Source organism: Neovison vison, chromosome 1 (genome assembly GCF_020171115.1).
Source record: "Neovison vison isolate M4711 chromosome 1, ASM_NN_V1, whole genome shotgun sequence".
In the NCBI taxonomy this organism is placed as follows: Eukaryota; Metazoa; Chordata; class Mammalia; order Carnivora; family Mustelidae; genus Neogale; species Neogale vison.
In genome coordinates this window covers 52,861,793-52,882,871 of record NC_058091.1, presented here as the reverse complement: position 1 = coordinate 52,882,871, position 21,079 = coordinate 52,861,793, and the positions used below count along the sequence as shown (strand labels likewise).

At 33.9% G+C, this 21,079-nt stretch overlaps 1 protein-coding gene across 6 annotated transcripts in view; it reads left to right on the top strand.

Annotated features, from left to right (window-relative positions):
- The window catches only part of SENP6 (SUMO specific peptidase 6), a 127,025-nt gene that overhangs the window by 64,803 nt on the left and 41,143 nt on the right, over positions 1–21,079 (top strand). For 3 of the 6 annotated variants that reach the window (XM_044246978.1, XM_044246975.1, XM_044246970.1), the window contains 3 exons: positions 9,076–9,221; positions 14,364–14,751; positions 20,089–20,321. In XM_044246978.1, coding sequence (XP_044102913.1) covers positions 9,076–9,221; positions 14,364–14,751; positions 20,089–20,321 — 767 coding nt within the window. The remainder of the gene's footprint in view (positions 1–9,075; positions 9,222–14,363; positions 14,752–20,088; positions 20,322–21,079) is intronic. The other 3 variants (XM_044246980.1, XM_044246982.1, XM_044246985.1) reach the window with 2 other exon arrangements.

The following is a 21,079-nucleotide window of genomic DNA, read 5'->3' as shown; positions in this document are numbered from 1 at the left end:
TATTTAACTCATAAACATTGTAGCTTTTGTGTCAGGAAGGGTACATGTATACTTGAGTATAGGTGAATAACAGTGCTATAATAATACTACATACATTGTTGGGTAAAGATTGCATTTTATTTTAGGATTTCCTTTGGCGATAGTTTTTAAAACATTGACAGTTCAAACTCAGGATTAGTAGTTGCTGCATAGCACCTAGAATAATTTTCTCCTAAAAAGAAATCACTGTCTTTTTATAGTTCCTAACATCTAAGGTGATATTCTCAATTACTTATTTTTCCCCTTTATTTTGCATTTAAGAGACACTTTCAATATGAATTTTGACAAGTATAGTCATATGTCAGCACTTGGTAGCACTGATAAGCAGCTTTCTGGGATAAAATTGAAGCTTGTAAACTATTAAGTATAATTTTTGGTCAGAACTACATATTCTGTTGCTTCATTTATTTGGTGTTCTTTTTGCATTTTTTCTAAATATAAAGACTGATAATAACTATATAACTATAAATTAAGATTTTTTTTCTTTTCTGCTACTGTTCTTTGTATCCACGTCACAGAGAATGGATAGATGTTGAACATTTAATTATATTCTTACCGTAAATACATTATGATTACAACTTTAATCACCTGATTTATACTGTTTAATCCATGTGCAGAAGAAAAATATACCCTTATTCTTAACCAATCTGTATATATTTCATTAGCATTTTAATATATAACTTCCCAAGTTTTTTCTATGCATATCCATTCTTTTTTTTTTTAAGCATTCATGCTCTATATATATACTGTTCTATAACTTGCCTTTTGACTTTGTTGTGATATTAAATCTGGTTTCTATACTCTTATTAAAAGATATGGGGCACCTGGGTGGCTAGTGGGTTAAGGCCTTTGCCTTTGACTCAGGTCATGATCCCAGGGTCCTGGGATTGAGCCCCGCATTGGGCTCTCTGCTTGGTGGGGAGCCTGCTTCCTCCTCTCTCTCTGCCTGCCTCTCTGCCTACTTGTGATCTCCGTCTGTCAAATAAATAAATAAAATCTTAAAAAAAAAAAAAAAGATAATGGAATATCGGGGTACCTGGGTGGTTCAGTGGGTTGCGTGTCTGCCTTTGGCTCAGGTTATGGTCTCAGGGTCCTGGGATTGAGTCCCACCATCGAGCTCTCTGCTCATCTGGGAGACTGCTTCCCCTCTCTCCCTGCCTGCCTCTCTGCCTCCTTGTGATCTCTCTCTCTCTGTCAAGTAAGTAAATAAAATCTTTAAAATAAAATTAAAAAAAGATATTAGGTATCAGAGGAAAACCAGCATTGGAAACACAATCAAAAGAAGTTTAAGAATCAAATGGATGATTTGGAGGACATTTGGAGGACTTGTTTACAAGTTAATGTATCCAAGTATCTGTAATTATTTTTTAATGAATAGTGACCATTGTATTTACATACCATAATTTAGGTTGTTTTCAATGGTTTGATAGTATATATTATGAATAATAATCTAGGATATATATCTTGTGTATTGGATCTATTATTTCCTTAGATTAAATCCCTAGTAATAAAGTTATAGGGACATAGTTTATAAGATTTATGATACGTTATTGCCAGATGGCCTTTTTTAAAAGGGTGTGTCAGCTTCCAACAAACAGCATTTGAGTATGTCTGTTTTTTTCATTCTCCTCCAGCAGCATTAGCTATTAACATTTAGGCATTGCTAGTCTGATAGGGAATATTTGTTTTTCCATATTTCCTTCATTATTGGTGAGGCATTACAATGGCCATTTGAATTTCTTCTTTTTTTCATGTCTGTCTATTGTGGCTTTGCCTGTTTATCACTTATTTAGCATAGCCACAAGTGATTTTTTTCTTTAAGGAGGTTGTAACGAGAACATAATACATGACTAGTTTTATTTTACATTGAAAATCAATCATGGTGGCTGCTACTTGATGGAGAAAACTAACTGTTCTGGTTTGTCTTTATCTTTTGAAAGACTGTAAAAATAATTTAAAAGCAAATATGTAGGAGCACCTGGGTGGCTCAGTCAGTTAAGCATCATGATCCCAGGGTCCTGGGATTGAGCTCCACATTGGGCTCCTTGCTCAATGGGAAGCCTGTTTCTCCCTCTGCCTTTTGCTCCCTTTGCTTGTGCTCTGTCTCTCTCTCTTTTCTGTCAAATAAATAAATAAAATCTTTTTTAAAAATCAGCAAATGTATAACGAGAATAAAGATAGTTGTTTGTATTCTGTTACTATCCTTGGGGTTTATATTTTCCAGCGTATTAGTAATATCACAACTAATTGTCAAACAAGAAAGATAAGGACCTTCCTTGCCCCACTCTACCTCCAGCTTCTTTTATTAAAATTTTCAAACATCAGAAAAGTTGAAAGACTTTTATGGTAAATACACGTTTCTACCACATAGATTCTACAATTAACACTTTTCTATGTTTGCCTTATTACATTTATTTGTATATGAATTTATCTTTTTATGCATTTTAGAGTAAACTGCAGTTGAGTAAATTGCAGACACCAGTACACTTTACTACTAAACACTTCAGGTATATCATTATTTACAGTTCAATATTTGTTCATAGTTTTCTTCTTTGAAATAAAAATTTTATATACAGTGAAATGCACAGATCTTAAGTATACAGTTTAATAAATTTTAACAAGTACACAAACCTTTCTAACTCAAATCCCTGTAAGTAAATAATAAGATAGTATCATCACCTCAGAAAGTTCTTTCATCTTCCTTCCCAGTTAGTCTTCATTCTTGCCCTGTCAAAGGTAGTCATTGTTCTGATTTTTCCCTGCATAGACTAATTTTTACCTATTCTAGAACTTCATATAAGTGGAATAATACATTATGAACTCTTTTATGTAAGACTTTTTTCATTCAGGATAATTTTGGAGGGATTGGTCTGTGTTGTTGCATGCATTTGTAGTTTGTTCGTTTTTAGTATTCCATTATACAAATGTACCAATTTGTTTATTCATTCTCCTGATATTAGACCCCTGGGTTGTTTCCAGTTTTTGACTATTATGAATAAAGTTGACATGAACATTTCTTTTTATGAAGGACCTTTTTAAAAATTAGGTTAAAAATTTATTCTCTGTATTCAACCCATTAATTACTTGTACTTATGCCATAATAGCTCCCATATGCTCACCTTTTCTGCTTAGCTGGAGATAGTATGGTATATTAAAAAGATGTTGAGGGACAGCTGGGTGGCTCATTCGGTTAGGCATCTGACTTCAGCTCAAGTCATTATCTCAGGGTCCTGGGATCAAGCCTGTTTTGGGCTCCCTGCTCAGTGGGAGTCTGCTTCTCCCTTCCCCACTGTCCTCCCTGCCAGCAGGCTCATTCTGTCTCTGTCTCTCTCTCTCTCAAATAAATAAAATATTTTAAAAAATAAAAAATAAGTGAAAAGATGTTGCGCTAGAAAGTCCAACAAGAAATGTCCTTATCTTGGTGTTCTTGTGGTCTTGGGTGAACATTCTGTTTTCTTCTTATCCCTCTTTAATACTCATTGTATGGAAACTGCTTTTTATGTCTAAGTCTAACAAAGTAATTTAATCTTCATAGGAGTGATAACTAAAACTTGGCTGCTCTGGACTAGAGTAGCTTCTCTGTAACCTCAGATATTAGAGAAGCTTTTAGTTTCTCTTCTTTGTCTGGAGGCTAAATCTATGTTTCTAGATGTGCGAGTGAATCAGTATTTCTGTGTGGCAAAGTTAAGGCATTTTCAGAGATTACATAATAACAGCATTCTTTTCACCCATGTAATTTCATCCTTTTTTTTTTTTTTTTTTAAAGATTTTATTTATTTGACAGACAGAGATCACAAGTAGGCAGAAAGGCAGGCGGGGTGGGGGGAGGGGGTGGGAAGCAGGCTTCCTGCCGAGCAGAGAGCCCGATGCGGGGCTCGATCCCAGGACCCTGAGATCATGACCTGGGCTGAAGGCAGAGGCTTTAACCCACTGAGCCACCCAGGCGCCCCTAATTTTATCTTTTTAAAGTGTGTTATATGGTTTTGTCTTTTCTAATGTGATTCATTAATCCAGTAAACATTTTTCGAGCCCTTATTAGCTTGTGCAGTTTCTAGACACTGGGAAAATACGTGGCTAAAACATGACTTCTGCTCTTTCAGAGCTGACTGTATAATGGGATGAAACAGATCAGTACAAATAATAACAGTAAATAAAATGAGGTGCTAATAGAAGTACAGAGAAAATACTGTGGAAGCTCCAAATACTGCTTATGCATGCTTAGCGTGAGGCAGACACAGCTTAACAAAGAATAGTTTGAATTTACTTTATAAATAGGGAGGGCTTTACTTGTGGAGACAATAGCAATATATGTAAGAGGATGAAAGGAAAAACACTGGAAAAATACATCCCTTTGAAGTACAGTTTGTTTGGAAGACTGGAACATCAGCACAAACAAGCTGTGTGAAGAGCTTTGGTTCTGAATTTTTTCCTTAGTTACTAGATTCATTGAGCTATTTTAAGCATTAGAATGATAGTCATATATTTTTTTTTAGATCACTTTGGCAGTAGTGGGAAAGGATTTAAACCAAGCTCATTTGGAGTGAGGAAAATCAATTTGGCAAGAGCTAAGTATCTGAAATGTAGTGGCAGTGATGTTCGAGAGGAAGAAAGAATTTAAGAGCTGTTAGTAGAATTCCTTGAATGTGAGGAAGGAGGCACAAGGAGAAGTCAACTGTTCCTTAGATTTCAGCTTTGATGTCCAGGAAAGTAAAGGTGTTTGAACCGCCAAAGGCTGAGAAAGTACAATGCACTTAGTGCAACTCTATGTGATTATAATAACAAGAATAATTATATAGTCTTCTTAACACAGTATTGTATATCAAACTCAAATATTACATAATGTTGATTTCTATGTGCAGGTAATCTTCTTATTTAAAAAAATTAAAAGATAGGATATTGAAGATAGGAATATGGAAATATTTAACAAATTTGGGATTATGCAGGTAGAACATTTTGATTTGTAGATTCATTAACATGTTTTAGAAACATAAATTATCTTCTTGCATACTTAAATCTTTACTGATAAAATCAGATTGTAATAAATACTGTCCCGTTTTTGTTGCTCACTTAAAAATTCTAATTATATCCCTAATGAAAATTAAATTTACATTGAAAAGTAATGAGGAAAATCCTTTCGTATTTCTTGAACATAAAAAACCATTAGTTTAGTTTCCTTCATCTAAACAATTGTAGCCAGTGTTTGAATTAAAATTTTTTCTCATTACTAATTATTATTATTTTTTATTTTAGGGAAGGATAGGCAAAGGGAGAGTTTGTCACAGGGCTCAATTTCACGATCCTGAGATCACGACCTGAGCCAGAACTAATAAGAGTTGGATGCTTAGCCTACAGAGCCATTCACATGCCCCTTTCATTACTAATCTAAGAAGAATAACTAACTTACAAAAAATTGTGTGTGTGTGTGTGAGAGAGAGAGACACACACACACACACACACACACACAGAGATTGATTCCATTGATTGATTCAGTGTGAAAAGTACTTCTGCTGCCTTAGTAACAGAATAGCCTGAGGAGAATATTGGTACTCTTGACAAAAGTGGTCTAGTGTGTGAGGAGATCTGGTGAGGAATGAAAAGTAGAGTAGAGCTACCAGGACAGGGCTGCAACGTAAAGTTCTGGTTATTCTTTTATTAATAGTATTTTTACTGAAGTATGGTTGACATAAAATATCACATTAGTTTCAGGTGTACAACGTAGTGATTCGACAACTCTGTAAATTATGCTGTGCTCACCACAAGTGTATCTACCATCTGTCATCATGTGTTGTGTCATCAACACAATTACAGTTACACTAACTGTTTCTTATGCTTTGCCTTTTATCCTTGTGATTTATTCATTCCATAACTGGAAGCCTGTATCCCTAGTTCTTTTGACTCATTTTGCCCTCCCTTGCCCCTCTTGGCCACCATCAGTTTATGAGTCTGTTTCTGCTGTTTGTTTGTTTGATTGATTTTTTTTTTAGATTCCACACGTAAGTGAAATTATGAAGTCTTTCTGTTTGATTTATTTTGCTTAGCACTATATCCTCTAGGTCTGTATTGTCACTGAATGGCAAAATTTCCTTTTTGTGTGTGTGTATGTGTGTTTTTGTAAACATAGTAGTGGATAAATCATTTCAAATTCAATTTTAAAAATAATTCTTTGGGTAAATACCCAGTAGTGGAATTACTGGGTCTTGTGGTATTTCTTCTTTTTAATTTTTTGAGGAACCTCCATACTGTTTTTCATAGGGGCTATACCAGTTTATATTCCCATTCATAGGGTGCAAGGATTCCCTTTCCTCCACATCCTCATCAACACTTGTTATTTCTTGTCTTTTTGATTAGCCATTCTAACTGGCATGTGAGGTGCTATCTCATCATGGTTTTGATTTGCATTTTCCTGATTATTAGTAATGTTGATTCATCTTCTCATGTGTTTGTCTTTGGAAAAATGTCTGTTCAGATCCTCTGCTCATTTTTTATCTGGATTATTTGTCTTTTTGATTTTGAGTTGTATGAGTTCTTTATATGTTTTGGATATTAATCCCCTATCAAATAATATTATTTACATATATCTTCTTCTATTTGGTAGGTTTCTTTTTCGTTTTCTTGATGGTTTCATTTGCTGTGCACAAGCTTTTTTAGTCCTGGGGTACCTGGGTGGCTCAGTGGGTTGAGAGTTTGCCTTCAGCTCAGGTCTTGATTCCATGGTCCTGGGATCAGGCCCTGCATTGGGCTCCCTGCTCAATGAGGAACCTGCTTCTCCCATTCCTTCTGCCCCTCCCTGTTTGCACTCACTCTCACGCATTTTCTGTCTCTCTCTCTCTCTCTCAATAAATAATAAAAATAAAATCTTAAAAAAAAAAAAGAAGTCCCCTTAACATTTCTTGTAAGGTAGTTTAGTGATGATGAACTTCTTTAACTTGTGTTTGTCTGGGAAACTCTTTAGCTCTCCTTTAATTCTGAACGTGTAGCTTGCCTAGTAAAGTATTCTTGGTTGTGGGTTTTTCCCTTTCATCACTTGGAATATAATCATACTACTCCCTTCTGGTCAGCAAAGTTTCTGCTGAAAAATCAGCTGGTAGCCTTAATGTGGTTTCCCTCTTCCATAACTATTTGTTTTTTCTCCTGCTGTTTTTAAGATTTTCACTTTATCTTTAATCTTTGAGATCTTATTATCTGTTTTGTTATGGACCTCTCTGGCTTCAACTTGTTTGGGGTTCTCTCTTTCTGCTTCTTTACCTGGATATCTGTTTCCTTCCCTAAGTTAGGGAGGTTTTCAGTCATTATTTCTTTAATTAAATTATCTGCCCCTTTTTCTTCCTTCCTTGGGACCCCTATAATATGAATGTTAATTATACTTGATGTTAATATACTTGATGTTGTCCCAGAGATTTCTTAACCTGTCCTTTTTTGTTTCTTTGTTTGTTTTACTGTTCAGCTTGGGTAGTTTGCATTATCATATCTTCCAGATTGTTCATCCATTCTCCTGCGTTCTCTAATCTGATGTTGATTCCCTCTAATGTATTTTTAATTTTGACTCTTGTATTCTTCAGCTCTGATTGGCTCTTTAAATTTTTTATCTCTATGTCAGAGTTGTTGTTTTGTTCATCTGCTCTTCTTTCATGTCCAGTGACCCTCTTTATGACCACTACTTTGAATTCTTCATTGGGCAAATTATGTATCTCCATTTCATTTAGTTCTTTTTCTGAGGTTTTGTCTTACTTCTTTTGTTTGGAACATATCTCACTGTGTTCTCATTTTTCTGACTCTCTGTTTGTTTCTTTGTATTGGGTGGGACACCTACTTCTGATCTTGAAAGCAGTGGTATTATATAGAAGGCATCCTATGAGGTTGGGTAGCACATTAACCCCAGTCACTAGAAACGGGTCCTCCAGGGGTATCCCCTGTATAGGTTGTGTGTACACCTTCCTGTTGTGACAAAGCCATGACTTTTGTGGGTATACTGGTGAGCAGGGCTGGCTGAGAGGTCTGGCTGTGGCTGTGGTGGCCTTGCTGATGGGTAGGATTAGTTCTTGGCACACCTGGCTGAGAGGTACAGCTGCAACTGCTGTGAGTCTGCTTGTAGGAGAGGCACTGTCCCTGACAGTGCTCACTGGGGTTGCTCACTGGGTGGGGTGTTGTGGCAGGTGCTTTGGAGGCACACATGGGTTTGGCTGCTTGAGTCAGGGTGGATCCTCAGGCAAATGCTGGGGAGGAGTAAGCAGTGCACTATAGTAAGATAGATAGTATTATAACTGACACTTCCAAGTGTCTGGTCAAGCTAGACTGAAGCACAAGAAAAATGGTGCTTCCCAGTATTTTTATTTTTGAGAAACCTCCTATATATCCCTGTTCCTTCCATACTTGCCCTAAACTTAGTCAGTGAATCTCTTTCATGTATAACCCAGGTACTTTTCAAAGTGCTAAGTGATATAATGCACTAGCTCTTTAAGAGCAGAGTCTTTTTTACTTACAGTCCACCAGCTTTCGCAGAGTTAAGGCCTACTGATTTTCAAAGTTCTTGGAGTTAATCCTTGCTGATTTTCAAAGCTAGGTGTTATGGTGGCTTGTCTTCTTGGTTGGATTCCCAGAGTTAGGGTGCCTAACTTGATCCCCTCACTCTTCAATGAGAACTAATATCCCACTCACTTTGGGGTTGCCTGTGGGGGATTTTGTTCCAGACTGCACTGCTGGCCCTCATACCCTTCCTTTTCATGTGCCTTTTCCTTTATTTTTTTTAAACTGTGGAAGATCTGTTCTGGTAATCTTAAAGTCGTTTTCAGAGTGAGTTGTATTGTATGTAGTTGTTGTCTTGGTGTCTGAGGGAAGAAGTGAGTTCCAGATCCTCTAACTCAGCCATCTCTCCTTGTTTCCAAGTTTTGGTTATTCTTCATTATATACATTGTGAAACATTATTTTAACCAAAACGTAAGAATTTTATAATATAAATTAGCATTTTTTATAAGCAGAGATCATGAGGAATTTATTAAATTTGATTTCAGTACTTTTGTTTTTTCCTCCTTCCTTTAGATCGTGTAATGAAGAAAGCTGAAGAATCTGAATCACACCTGGAGTCTGAAATTAAAAGGAAGGTGCCACAGAAACGTCACAGTAGCACATATCAGTCTCCACCTGCTCTGTCTCCTGCTTCAAAAAAATGTTTAACTGATTTAGAGGTGGGTGGAGAAATTACTCTTGTTAATCAGTTGATATTTTTATCAATATTATTTTTAGTACTTACTAAATTAGAGGTGATCTTTTCTTAACAGGACTAGAAAAGACCTAGAAAAGTTATTGAGGCAAACTTTTCTGCCTTCGTTATGTCATTTTTTTTCACTATCCAAAATGTAGAATACCTGTCTTCTGAAAACAGTTGATCATTGCCTTCCTGCAACATACTTCAAATAATAGCTCTAACCAGAAATATTTGGAAATAATTTAAAATTTACAAAAAATTGAAGAAATAACAAAAAGACTGTCCATATACTCTTCTATTAGATTCTCCAGTTTTCCACATCTGATATATTGCTTTCCCTGCCTTCCTTCCCCCTTTCCTCTGTGGTGTGGTGTGGTGTGGTGTGGTGTGGTGTGGTGTGGTATGGTATGGTGTGGGGTGTGTGTGTGTGAGTGTGTGTGTGTGTGTGTGTGTGTGTATGTATGTTTCTGCTCCATTTGAGTGTAAGTAACAGACATGCCCATTTAACACTTAATACTTTAGTGCATGTTTCCTTAAAAAAGCATGGGGTAGAGAGGAGGCATTTTCTTACCTAATCATAGTGCAACTGTCAAAATTTTTAAATTAACATAGATCCAAAATTACTGTCTTATCCACAAACCCCATTCAAATTTCACCTAATTAATGTCCTTTTTCAGAACAGGATCTGGTTCAGGATTGTGTTATATTTAATTGTATGATCTTTAGTCTTCCTTAATCTGGAATAATTCCTTAGTCTTTCCATGTCTTTCATCACCTTGATATTGTGGAAAGTATGATGTTTCTTCATGATTTCTTCATCCAGTTTTCAGGAATTCTCTGAAGTGATTCTGTAATCTTACCATTACATCATATCAGAATGCATACAATGTTGATTTTTCACATTATAACTTTTATCTTAAGATGTACTTTCCTAGATTTGTCCACTGTAAAGTTAATTAGTGGGTATTTCTTATTTATTAATAAGGTGAATTAGTGTAAGGTAAGGTATTCTACCAGTAGCTCATGAATTAAGGATGAGCTACTATAAGGTAGAGGGTTTCCTTATTTTATCTTTACTTAATGTATTCCTTTATATCAGCACATATGTATAGATTCCTTTTTTTTTTTAATTGAAGTGTATTTGACACAACATGGATTCTTACTCAAAAAAGTTACATTCTGTCTCTGTTATTATTTTGATGCTTAAATTGTTACAGTCTTGTCCCCTGGGAAGTTATTTAAGTTGTCTCCTTTTTCTTTTTGACACATCCACATCATTCTTTGAGTACTGCCCTTAATTTTTGATGTAACCAGATGGTCTAGACTTCTTTGTATTTTCTTTGTCTCGGTTTTACAGTCAGTCATTTCTCCAAGGACCCATTGTTCCTATTAGGTTATGCTCATTGCTACTTGGTATCAGGTTTATAGGCCCTCTCAGTGGACAGAACTAGTAAGTATATGTGTGTTTATATGTTAGTATTTAGTACATGTTAAAATCCATGAATTTATCTGGAGCTGCCTTGAGATTGAGTTGAGGGGGAAAAAAAAAATAGCCCTCTCTGCCAAAATAATAAAATAAAATTCATGAATTCATACTGATAATTCCTATTCTAGTCTAAAATCACAGTGTTTATCTTGGTCTTTACCACTTTTCATGTTTGTAACTTCCTTCTCGGACTGAGAAACCTGACTTCCATCATGTCCAGTGTATTTACTTATTGATTTTAGTTACTTTTTATTTGATTATTTTCCTGACATACCAGCCTAAGCTAGGCTTAGGCCGTACTGGCATTTCTGCACTGTCTTGCCCATTGCTTGATTCAGGTGAAGAAGAAAGAGAAAAGACAAAAGCTTTTCCCCAAGACACACCATCGTTCCCTAGGGATGCAAGCAGAAAACCTCAGAATATTTTTAACATCCAAAATAAATCTTCCTTTTACTTTTCACTTCCATGCCAGTTTTTCTTACTCTGTTCTTAGTGAACATAAAGAATTGATTCTAGCCACCCTCTATGTACTTTTTAATTCTTAGACAAGATTAGTGGGTTTTTTTTCTCCACATGCAGTCTATGAAATGCTACGCTTTGTGCTGCTTAAGGAAACACAGTCTTTGATATTTGATGAGATTTTACATATTAAGACTCTGCTAAAAATGATGTCTCAGTGGTTCTCAATAGAGACAGGCTCATTCTTACTAAGTGTAATTGGTTATTATTTATGTATAAAGCCTAGCAGATAATATGTATTAGTGATTTGGGTTTACTTTAGTTTGTAAAAGTCTACCTACCAACAGGGGGAAAATGAGTCTTTAATTAGTCTTTATTTTCCAAAAGAAATTATATCTAACATGAAATTGTTATGGAAAAATACAACTTTATACACACTTCACTAAAAGTAATTGTGCAGTATTGAGATTCTGGTTTTGAGATCACTACATTGATAAAATTCTGAAACTCTAGTTTTTATCATGGAAAATTTAACATATATTTGGTTCAGTTAACCTGCATTTTGTTTTTAATTGTTGAAAGTAGTTCCAAGGTATGTGTTTCTTAGCTGATGGAAGGCATATGATAGTAGCTCACAGTGTATTTCATTATGTATTTTAATATCAGAAACTTTAATAATATGTGCTTTTTCTATTTAATATCAATTTTATAAGAGGAAATATGTGGAAGTATTACCTTTTCATGAGGTCTGTTCTTTGAAATATGTCCTATTAATCTATCCTATTAATGTCCTGTTCACAGACAGTGAATAATAGGAGTCAGTCAATACCCAACTTGATCATTTTCATTATGAAAATAATAAGAGTTTAGATTTTTTCTTAGAAAATTAGGTATTTTAGTGCAGCGTGGTATATAAATGGAGGCTGCTCCTTTATTTATGAGTTTGCCTTTTAGGTGCAGTGGAACATAGCCAACCATTTGCAGTTCATCAGTGAATAATTGCATTATTTCATTAATATACAGTTGACCCTTCAGCAACACAGGAGTTAGAAGTACTGATCCCCTGAACAGTTAAAAATATTCATACAACTTTCAACTCCCCCAAAACTTTATTAATAATCTACTGTTGACTGGAAGCCTTATCAACAACAAAGGCAACTAACACATATTTTGCATGTTATATTATATACTGTACTCTTACTATAAAGTAACTTAGAGAAAAGAACATGTTAAAATCATAAGAAAGAGAAAATGCGTTTATAGTACTGTACTGTATTTATTAAAAAAAAAACATCATGTAAGTAGACCTGTGCAGTTCAAACCTGTGTTGTTTAAGGTTTAACTGTACTATTAATTTTTTGCCTTAAGATGATGGGCTAAAATTTCGGAGTTAGATAATCTGTCCCATATTTGTGTCTAACCGGTTGTCTGCATACTTTGCCTGCTAACTATGTGTCCTAAACACACGGGGCCCTATCAGAAGTCCTATGAGAAAAATAAATTCCTTAGACCTAGACTCTACCAGTAGTATAACTGAATTCTGCTATGTACTGGCAGAGAAAGAATGTTTTCTTTTTTCTTTTTTTTTTTAAACTCACCTTTGCTAAGATAGTGAGCTGATGTTCTACTAAGTTCAACTTTGCCTTGGTTGAAGCTTGGTTTCATTCTTTGTTATTATCTGGGATAGATTCTTGAATAGGTAGCATGATATAATAGAACGGCTTTGTTGTGGGTCATGTAGGACAAGATAAATAATTTTTGTCAGTTTTCCCATCTTTAAAACAAGGAGATAAGACAGTATGCTGGGTTTTAGACTTTTTTCTACATATTTTTTAGTTAAAAATTTACATAGAATAAAATGTATAGAACTTAAGCATTTAGCTCAATGAATTTTGGAATTTATGTTTACACAATTGATCATATATAACTACCATTTAAGGTCAATGCTGCAACTGCTTGATGATTTCTGTCACCTAAAAGACTTTATTAAACAACTGTATTCTCTTATGTATTTTTACGTTGACATTCAGCATTTTTTGTTTCAAGTATAAATGGTTACATTGGGTGTAATAGTTGACACAATGAAAGGAGTAACATTTTAAAATAGAGTAGTTAACTCACTTGTATATGGATCTGGTAGCATCCAAATACTATAGCACTTAATAATTACAGTCTCTATCATCTCACTGCTAGAAGTATTTATCCACTTATTTCCTGAGATATAAGGCTTGAAGTGTTTAAAAAAATTTCTTTTTGATTGAGTTATTTTGATTATTAATAGTAGACTTTGATTAAAACTATGTTACAGTTTGATAAGTACCTATTTGACATAAAAAGTAAAATTATTAGAAATGCATGTCTTAATTAGAGACAGTGACTGTTTTTCTCAATTTCTATGTCCATGAATAAAGATTATGTTGCATATTCAGACAGGATTCAACATCTCTCGTGTTTTTCCTTCTTATAGTCTTATGTGCTAAAGAACCTTTTTCATGTAAATAAGTACAAGAGTCTGAAAAGAATCCTTGAACTCCTAAATTATATGCCCCAAATCACAGGAAGCTCTACCATCAAAAATATTTTTAATAATCTCACAATTGTAACCTAGATTTAGGCCATCCTTAAAATATTTTTGAGGCCCGGTCTTAAAAAATCAGTTGTCTTGTAAAAGTTTGTGTTAAACAGTATTTAGAACTGATTTTATCCAACATTTAAAATTGTCCTTTTGTTTGGTTTCGTGGTTTTTATACTCCAGAGTGGTATGCCATTATAGTATTTCAAATGGAAGTTGGGCTTTTTTACAGTTATGGCAGGAGGTAATTTTTCGTCAGAGGCATAGTCAAGTCACGTTTTGGAATGATATATGGAAATTGAGGATTTAGATATTTAAGATTATTTATGCTCTGTATACCATAGAAAATCCTTATGTAGCCATTAAGAAGTATGCATGGCCCATTGTGAAGACTGTTGGACTAGATGGTCCCAAAAATTCCTTCCAGCATCCTGATGCTAAATCCCAAGTAACATGATGTATTTCATATTTAGCATTTTGTGGTAGCCTTGGTGATAATGATGGGGAGTAAGAGACTTAATTTTGAGATCTTACTTTTTATTCCATGATGTTGAAATAAAATGCCAAAGTCTTTTTTTTTTTTTTTTATTCTTTTGGAACTTAAGGTTTCTAAACAGTGTGGATATTGTCCAAAATGTGGAAAAGAAAAGGAAAATCAGACCAAATGCCAAAGTTGTGGTATTCTTTTTCCTAAGGATTTGCAAAGAAATTGCAGACAAGCTATAACTTTGAGTGAATCTTCTGGACCATTATTAAGAACATCAATTCATCAGAATTCTGGAGGACAGAAGTCACAAAACACAGCATTATCATCCAAGAAGTTTTATGGCAACAGTGTGGGAAAGATTCCAGTTGATATTATTGTGAATTGTGATGATAGTAGACAGAATTATTTACAGACTAATGGGAAAGTCATTTTATCTAGGGCAAAAGTAGCCAAAATCACAAACCTGAAAGAAAGGAAAACAAGCCTGTCAGACCTAAATGATCCAAGTAAGTATTTTACTCCCTTTAGTCATACTTATATCAATCCAGTATTTTTTACATATATTTTTAATGTGAGCATGAGCATATTTGAGAAGCGTAGTTTTAATAGGTATCTCTTGTGTCAGTTAGTAACATGTTTTTTGGGTAGATGATTAAAACTGTCCATGTAGTTGGAAAATAACTGATTTGGTTCTCATCCTGTCCATCTTAAATAGTTAAGAAAAGCACAGACCTTGGCCCCAATTAATCATAGGTCAAATGCCAAATTATGCCCAACTTTCTAACTTTGGTTTGGTTAATTTAATCTTTCTGATTTGTAAATGGATTATTTTCTGCCTGACAGTGTTTTTGAGGAAGTAAATAAAATTTAAACTGCTTAGCATAGCCCAGTAAATAAAATATTTGATACACGGAAAGGACTCAGTGAAAACTAGTTCCCTCTTACTCTTACTTTTACTCTTCCCCTAAATCCTTTTCCTGCCTTTAGACAAAGGTGCATATGAAATGCAGTCCTGTTTGTAATAAATAGCCAAAGTCTGGCATCAGAAAGTAGTTGTATAAACTATAGCATACAGAGCTGTAAAAGGAGAGAAAGATCTCACTTAATATTCTGTAGAGTGATTTCTAAGATCTTTAATAACATGAATAAAAGCAAGATACAGATCAGAGTGAGTATGTGCTGCCCTTTGTTTGTGAAGGGCAAGAGAATGAATATAAGGATTTTTTTTAATGGAAAGATATTTTAAAAAATAGTTGATTAGAACTAATTTTTAAAAGTAGTTGGTTAAAAGGGAGTAAACAATGTAGGAATTAGGGATAGATGTTAGATATTTCCAAACAAACTTTTTTTGTAGATTTGACTTTGGAGCCATGTAAATGTTTTATATGATTATAAAACAAAATTAAATTGGAAGTTTAAGAAAAATCAAAACCAAGATGAAACTAATGAACCTATGTATGTATCTAGTTGGTGGCTTGAACACACAGAATTATTTCGAATGAATTTAAATTAATACTGTGGCTATACATTCCTAATGTGATACATTTTAAGGTTAAGTAGAAGTGCAAAGAAATCCTAAATGTACTTATTAATATTGTTAGTATTAATACTGGTATCGTTACTTTTAAACACATATATTGATAAAGCAAATAAGCAATTGTATTATATATATGAAACTAAGATTTTCAGTTTTAAAGAGTTGAAAAGTAAAATCAGAGAAGTAAAAATTATATAATTTTAAATTCAAATTGGAGATAATAGTGTGAGATTATTATAATGTATTCTCTTAAATATAATTGAACAATCCTAGTTCCCATATTTGTGTTTTTGAATACCATTTCTCACTAAAAATAACTAGAACTTCCAGAGAAATGGCTGACTCCAAGTCCAGAGTAGGAGTCTGTTTAGTAGATCTAGATCATCTTCTCACATCAGGAAGCATTGGAAACAGTCAAAAACGACTGTGGACATGTGAAAAGGACACAGGAGCTAAGAAGAAAGGGCTCCTACTGACCAATAATGGGACTACTTAGGTCACAAAAGGTATTGTGACTACTGTCTGTCAAATATGAATTTTGAAAATGAAATGAAAGTGAAAATTTGAAATATGTCAAATATATTAAAATTAATTAGCTCATAATGGTGTCCCCTTTGGTCTCCCAAAAGAAGAAAAGCTCTCCCTTGGTTACCTTTGGAGGTTGCTTAGATTACAAATCATAACTTTAAAAATGGTTAAATAAAAGGGGATAAAATTTTAAAAAAAATTTTAACCTGGGAAATATGTCAAGCTCTATTTTAATTTGATTCAGTGTAAAAACCTTAACTCATACCAGTATATTAGCTTATTTTTCAAAAAGAACTCAGGGGTTCCTGGGTTGTTTAGTTGATCAAGTTTCCAAGTCTTGGTTTTGATTCAGGTCATGATCTCAGTCAAGGTCATGAACTTGAACCTGACATCAGGCTCCACGCTCAGAGTCTGCTTGAGATTTTCTCTGTCTCCCCCTGCCCTTCCACTTGTGCTCACTCGCTCTCAAATAAATAAATAAATCTTAAGGGGAAAAAGAAGAGAACTCCATTAAAAAAATGATTACTCTGTGATGAGTGTCCAACCAACATTCGGTTATGTTGGTGTTGGTATTTGATGAATATTTTATGATGCATTTTAATGTTATACCAGTACAGTATTAAATATTGTTAATGTCATTTCAATCTTTTCTAATGATGAGGTTTTTACATTTTAATGGTTAGATATGAAGAAAACTCTCACTAGGTAGTAACTGGGTACTATTACTGAGCCAAATGTTGTATAAGAAACTTACCATCCAGAGGAGATTCCTAGGATGAGAGAACTGGAAGTTAAAAAATAAGGCTAAGGTGATAAGAAAAAAACTAAATTTATGTGGTTTTGAGGTCCTCAAGTGGTTTACTATTTAAATCTTAACCTAGGACCATATCAGTCATGAATTAAAACCATAAAACATAAATTTCTTTCCCTCCCCTCCTTAAAAAAGGGGAAAAAATGAAGACTAAGTATTTCCCATTAAAACATAGAGAAAAATGTTTTAAGAACATTTTGTATTAATAATAAAAAATAACTTTTATTGACTACTATATGCCTTACTTTCTGATAAAGGTATATTCACTAACCAATTTTGGTTTTTATAATCATGTGAGGTAGGCATGAATATATCCCATTTTATAAATGAGGCAGCCTAGGCTTAAGGAGATTAACTTCTTGATATTATATACTTAAGGACTGTTGGAGTTTAGATTTTAATAAAACAAGTTTTTCTGGTTCTAAAGTCTTTCCTTATCTACTTAGTCATTCTTAAATTTATATTCCTATTAAAGTAGTTTATTGTAATGAAACTTATATTAGGTCCTGGGTGGTCAAATAAATAAAATATACTGTGTCTCAAGTAGTGCTGATAAGTTCTGTGTAGAAAAGTGAAGCAAGGTCCAAGGAATAGAGAGTGATAATTGTTAGGTGTCAAGATGAGGAAGGGTGCTATTTTAGATAGGTGGTAGAATAGACAGCTTTGATAAAGTAACTTTTGAAGAGCCCCCGAATGAAGTAAGGAGAAGGGTGTATAGAATGAAGTAAGAAGGATCTATAGGAACAAGATGGAGTATAAGCGCAAAGATCCTGCACTAGTTAATGTGCTTGGTTTGCCATTACAGAATACTGTAGACTGAGTAGCTTAAACAACAGATACGTTTCTCACGTTTCTGGAAGCTGGAAGTCCAAGATCAAGGTGCCATCACTTTGTAGACAGCCACCTTCTCACAGTGTCTTTACATGGCCTTTCTTCTATGCTTGCATGGAGAAATCTCTGCATTTCTTCTTCCTATAAGGACACCAGTCCTATTAGATTAAGGCTACACTTTTATGACCTCATTTAACATTTATTACCTTCTTACCGGCTATATCTCCAAATACAGTAACAGGGGGATTAGAGCTTTAACATATGAATTTTGAGGGGACACAACTTGTCCATCATAGATGGTGATGCAGAATCTTATGTATCACATAGAATGTATTCTATATATAGAATGAAATCAGCTATGAGAACAAGATTTTTAAGTATTTGGTGTCTTTGCACACTTCCTGTTTGCTTTGCAAGTATGGTGTCATTGAGCACAATCCTCATTTATTTTAAGTTAATAAAACAAGAACTATGTAGTATAATTCTATCTGCTAAAGCATTGGGACTGTAAATGGATTTTTTTTTATAGTGGATATAGAGGTTTTTAGTGTCTCTGAAGCACCATAAAGAAAAATATATCAATAGAAGAGTTTGCTTCCCCTTTCATATGTATGTTTCTGTTTTTTTTTTTTTGTAAATAAATGATGCAATTCATGAACTTTTTTTAAAAGCTTACATATGTCAGGCACTGTGCTAAAACCTTTTATGTATTAAATCATTTGTTCTTGTGACAATTCTTTGAAATAGGTGCCATTTTTTTACCCTAATTTTACAGAGAAGAGAAACTGAGCTAAATAGTAAATTAAAAAACCCTTACTTTCAAATATGTATAAATCTGCTTAGACCTAGTAATCTGGCTTGTTAGGTTTTTTGTTAATAGTTCTGAAAAGATCCAGTTTATCATTTGCTTCTGAGACTAGGCAGCAAAATAAAAAAGACAAATGGAGTGATGCTGGGATTATGGTTTTCTGGAGCATGTGTATTATTCAAAAAATATTAACTAAACATTTACATGTGGGATTCTAAAAAAGAAAATTGCTTCTACGAGTTATGTGTTCTTCAGTATATGATTTTTGAATTCTTTTTCTTCTCCAGGTGGTTTTTAGACTCAGGAAATATAGCAGTAAACAAGGCAGTGATTCTGCTCTCTCAAGTTTATATGTAGTGGGGAGAGAGCAAATAAACATCTACAACAACAACAACAAAAAAAAACAAAAGAAAATGTGTATCATTTGTTGTGAATATGCCAAGTACCTATGCGCTTACTTTAAGTTGGGTAGTCAGTCAAAAAGCTATTTGATGACAAAAATGCAAAGTATTAGGGGAATTACAGTCCAGACAAAAAGATGTTGTGAAGTTTGAGGAACCGAATATAAGTGGATGGTGTGCCTGGAGCAGAAAGAGGGGGAAATGGCATAGTGTAGGAAAATTGAAGTAGGCAATGGCCAGATTATGTACATTTATAAACTGTAATAAGGAGTTAGGGTTTGACTCAAGTGCATTGTGGGTGGCTCTTGGGAGTAATATAAAAATGGGTTTGATAAGACCAGTAATGAGTAGAGAGTCTAAGAGCAAATTCCCTTCTTAATATCTTCTCATGCCCACATTCATTTACTCCACAGAATTTACTGAGCAGTGCACACAGGTCCACATTGTCCCAAGGACCAATTATGATTTTAGTGATTTCCTGTGTGAAATAAAATTATTTAGTCACATGGAGTTTCAAATACATTTAAATGCATGCCATCTTTTGAACAATTTACATGCAGATTATCTTCATTCTTGAGACTTTCTAGAACTCTGAAATAGATCTATGATAAACATTTAAATTTTGCTTTAAATTGTGTATATTTCCTGTGTGGGTGATGGTAATGGACTACAGAATAATTACATGTTTATATATATTATTTTAAAAAGCCAGTTTCTTATGCTGTCTTCATTTTTAATTGTCTCCAAATTTAATTTTTCATCAGATAGAATGGATTGTATCTTCATTTGTTTTTATTAATCTCAGTTCTGGAAAAGATCTGGAAGAGATCCAAAGCAAATTTGGTATCTTTCCCGCTTTGGTATAAATATTTACATATTTAACTGACAGAAATGAAATACCTGAAGTATTTAACATTTTCTTTATAGTAATTTTGTCCAGTGATGATGATGATGATGACAATGACAGGACTAACAGAAGAGAAAGCATATCTCCTCAACCTGCTGATTCAGCATGTTCTTCCCCAGCACCATCCACTGGAAAAGTAGAAGCAGCACTAAATGAAAATATCTGTAGAGTAGAGCATGAAATAAGAAGCATTCCAGCAGATTCAGAGTTAAATACAGTTACCTTGCCAAGAAAAGCAAGAATGAAAGACCAGGTACTTTTCACATTTATTGACATTTATTCAGATTAAGTCCCCCCTTTGGAATGTAAATACTTTTTTAGAGGGAAATTTAAAAATGTCATTAGGAGAAAAAGATAAATTATTCCTTAAGTGGGGCTTAAAATAATTGATTGGAAGATTATTTAAAAGAATATTAAAACATACAAAAATCAATTTAAGTTAAAAGCTTAAAATGTGAAAAATTCAACAAGAAGAAACAATACCAACTTTATAGTGAAATATAAGTATGAAAAAGTATATTTGTATAATCTAGTGGACCAGGGAGAAGTCATTTTTAACTTGGATATATTATACTATGATACTGTTTTGCTGTGTTTTATTTTACATTTTAATACATAAAAATTTCAAAATACTTAGGTGGCAAAAGATAAGAGAAATTATTTTAGTTAATGGATCTAGAAAGGAATGTTTATAATTTGTAATCTAAAGATAGAAAAAGACAAAAGGGGAAGAAAATTCAAATGAACTTAACAGTTTCAAAATTAATACAAAATTGATTAATATGGACTGCTGGCTAGACTCCATGGGAAAGGGTGCTTTTCTGTTTTGCAGGTGGAAAAGAAAGTTGTTACAGTCTTTTGGGAACACAATGATAAGAACATCTATTAAAATTTTTGAATGTGTAATGAATGACCAAAATATTCATTCCCTAAACTCAATCTCAAAAGAAACTTCTCACTACAGAGAGGGAATATCTAAGACTGTATATGTAAACGTTATTGGCATTGGCA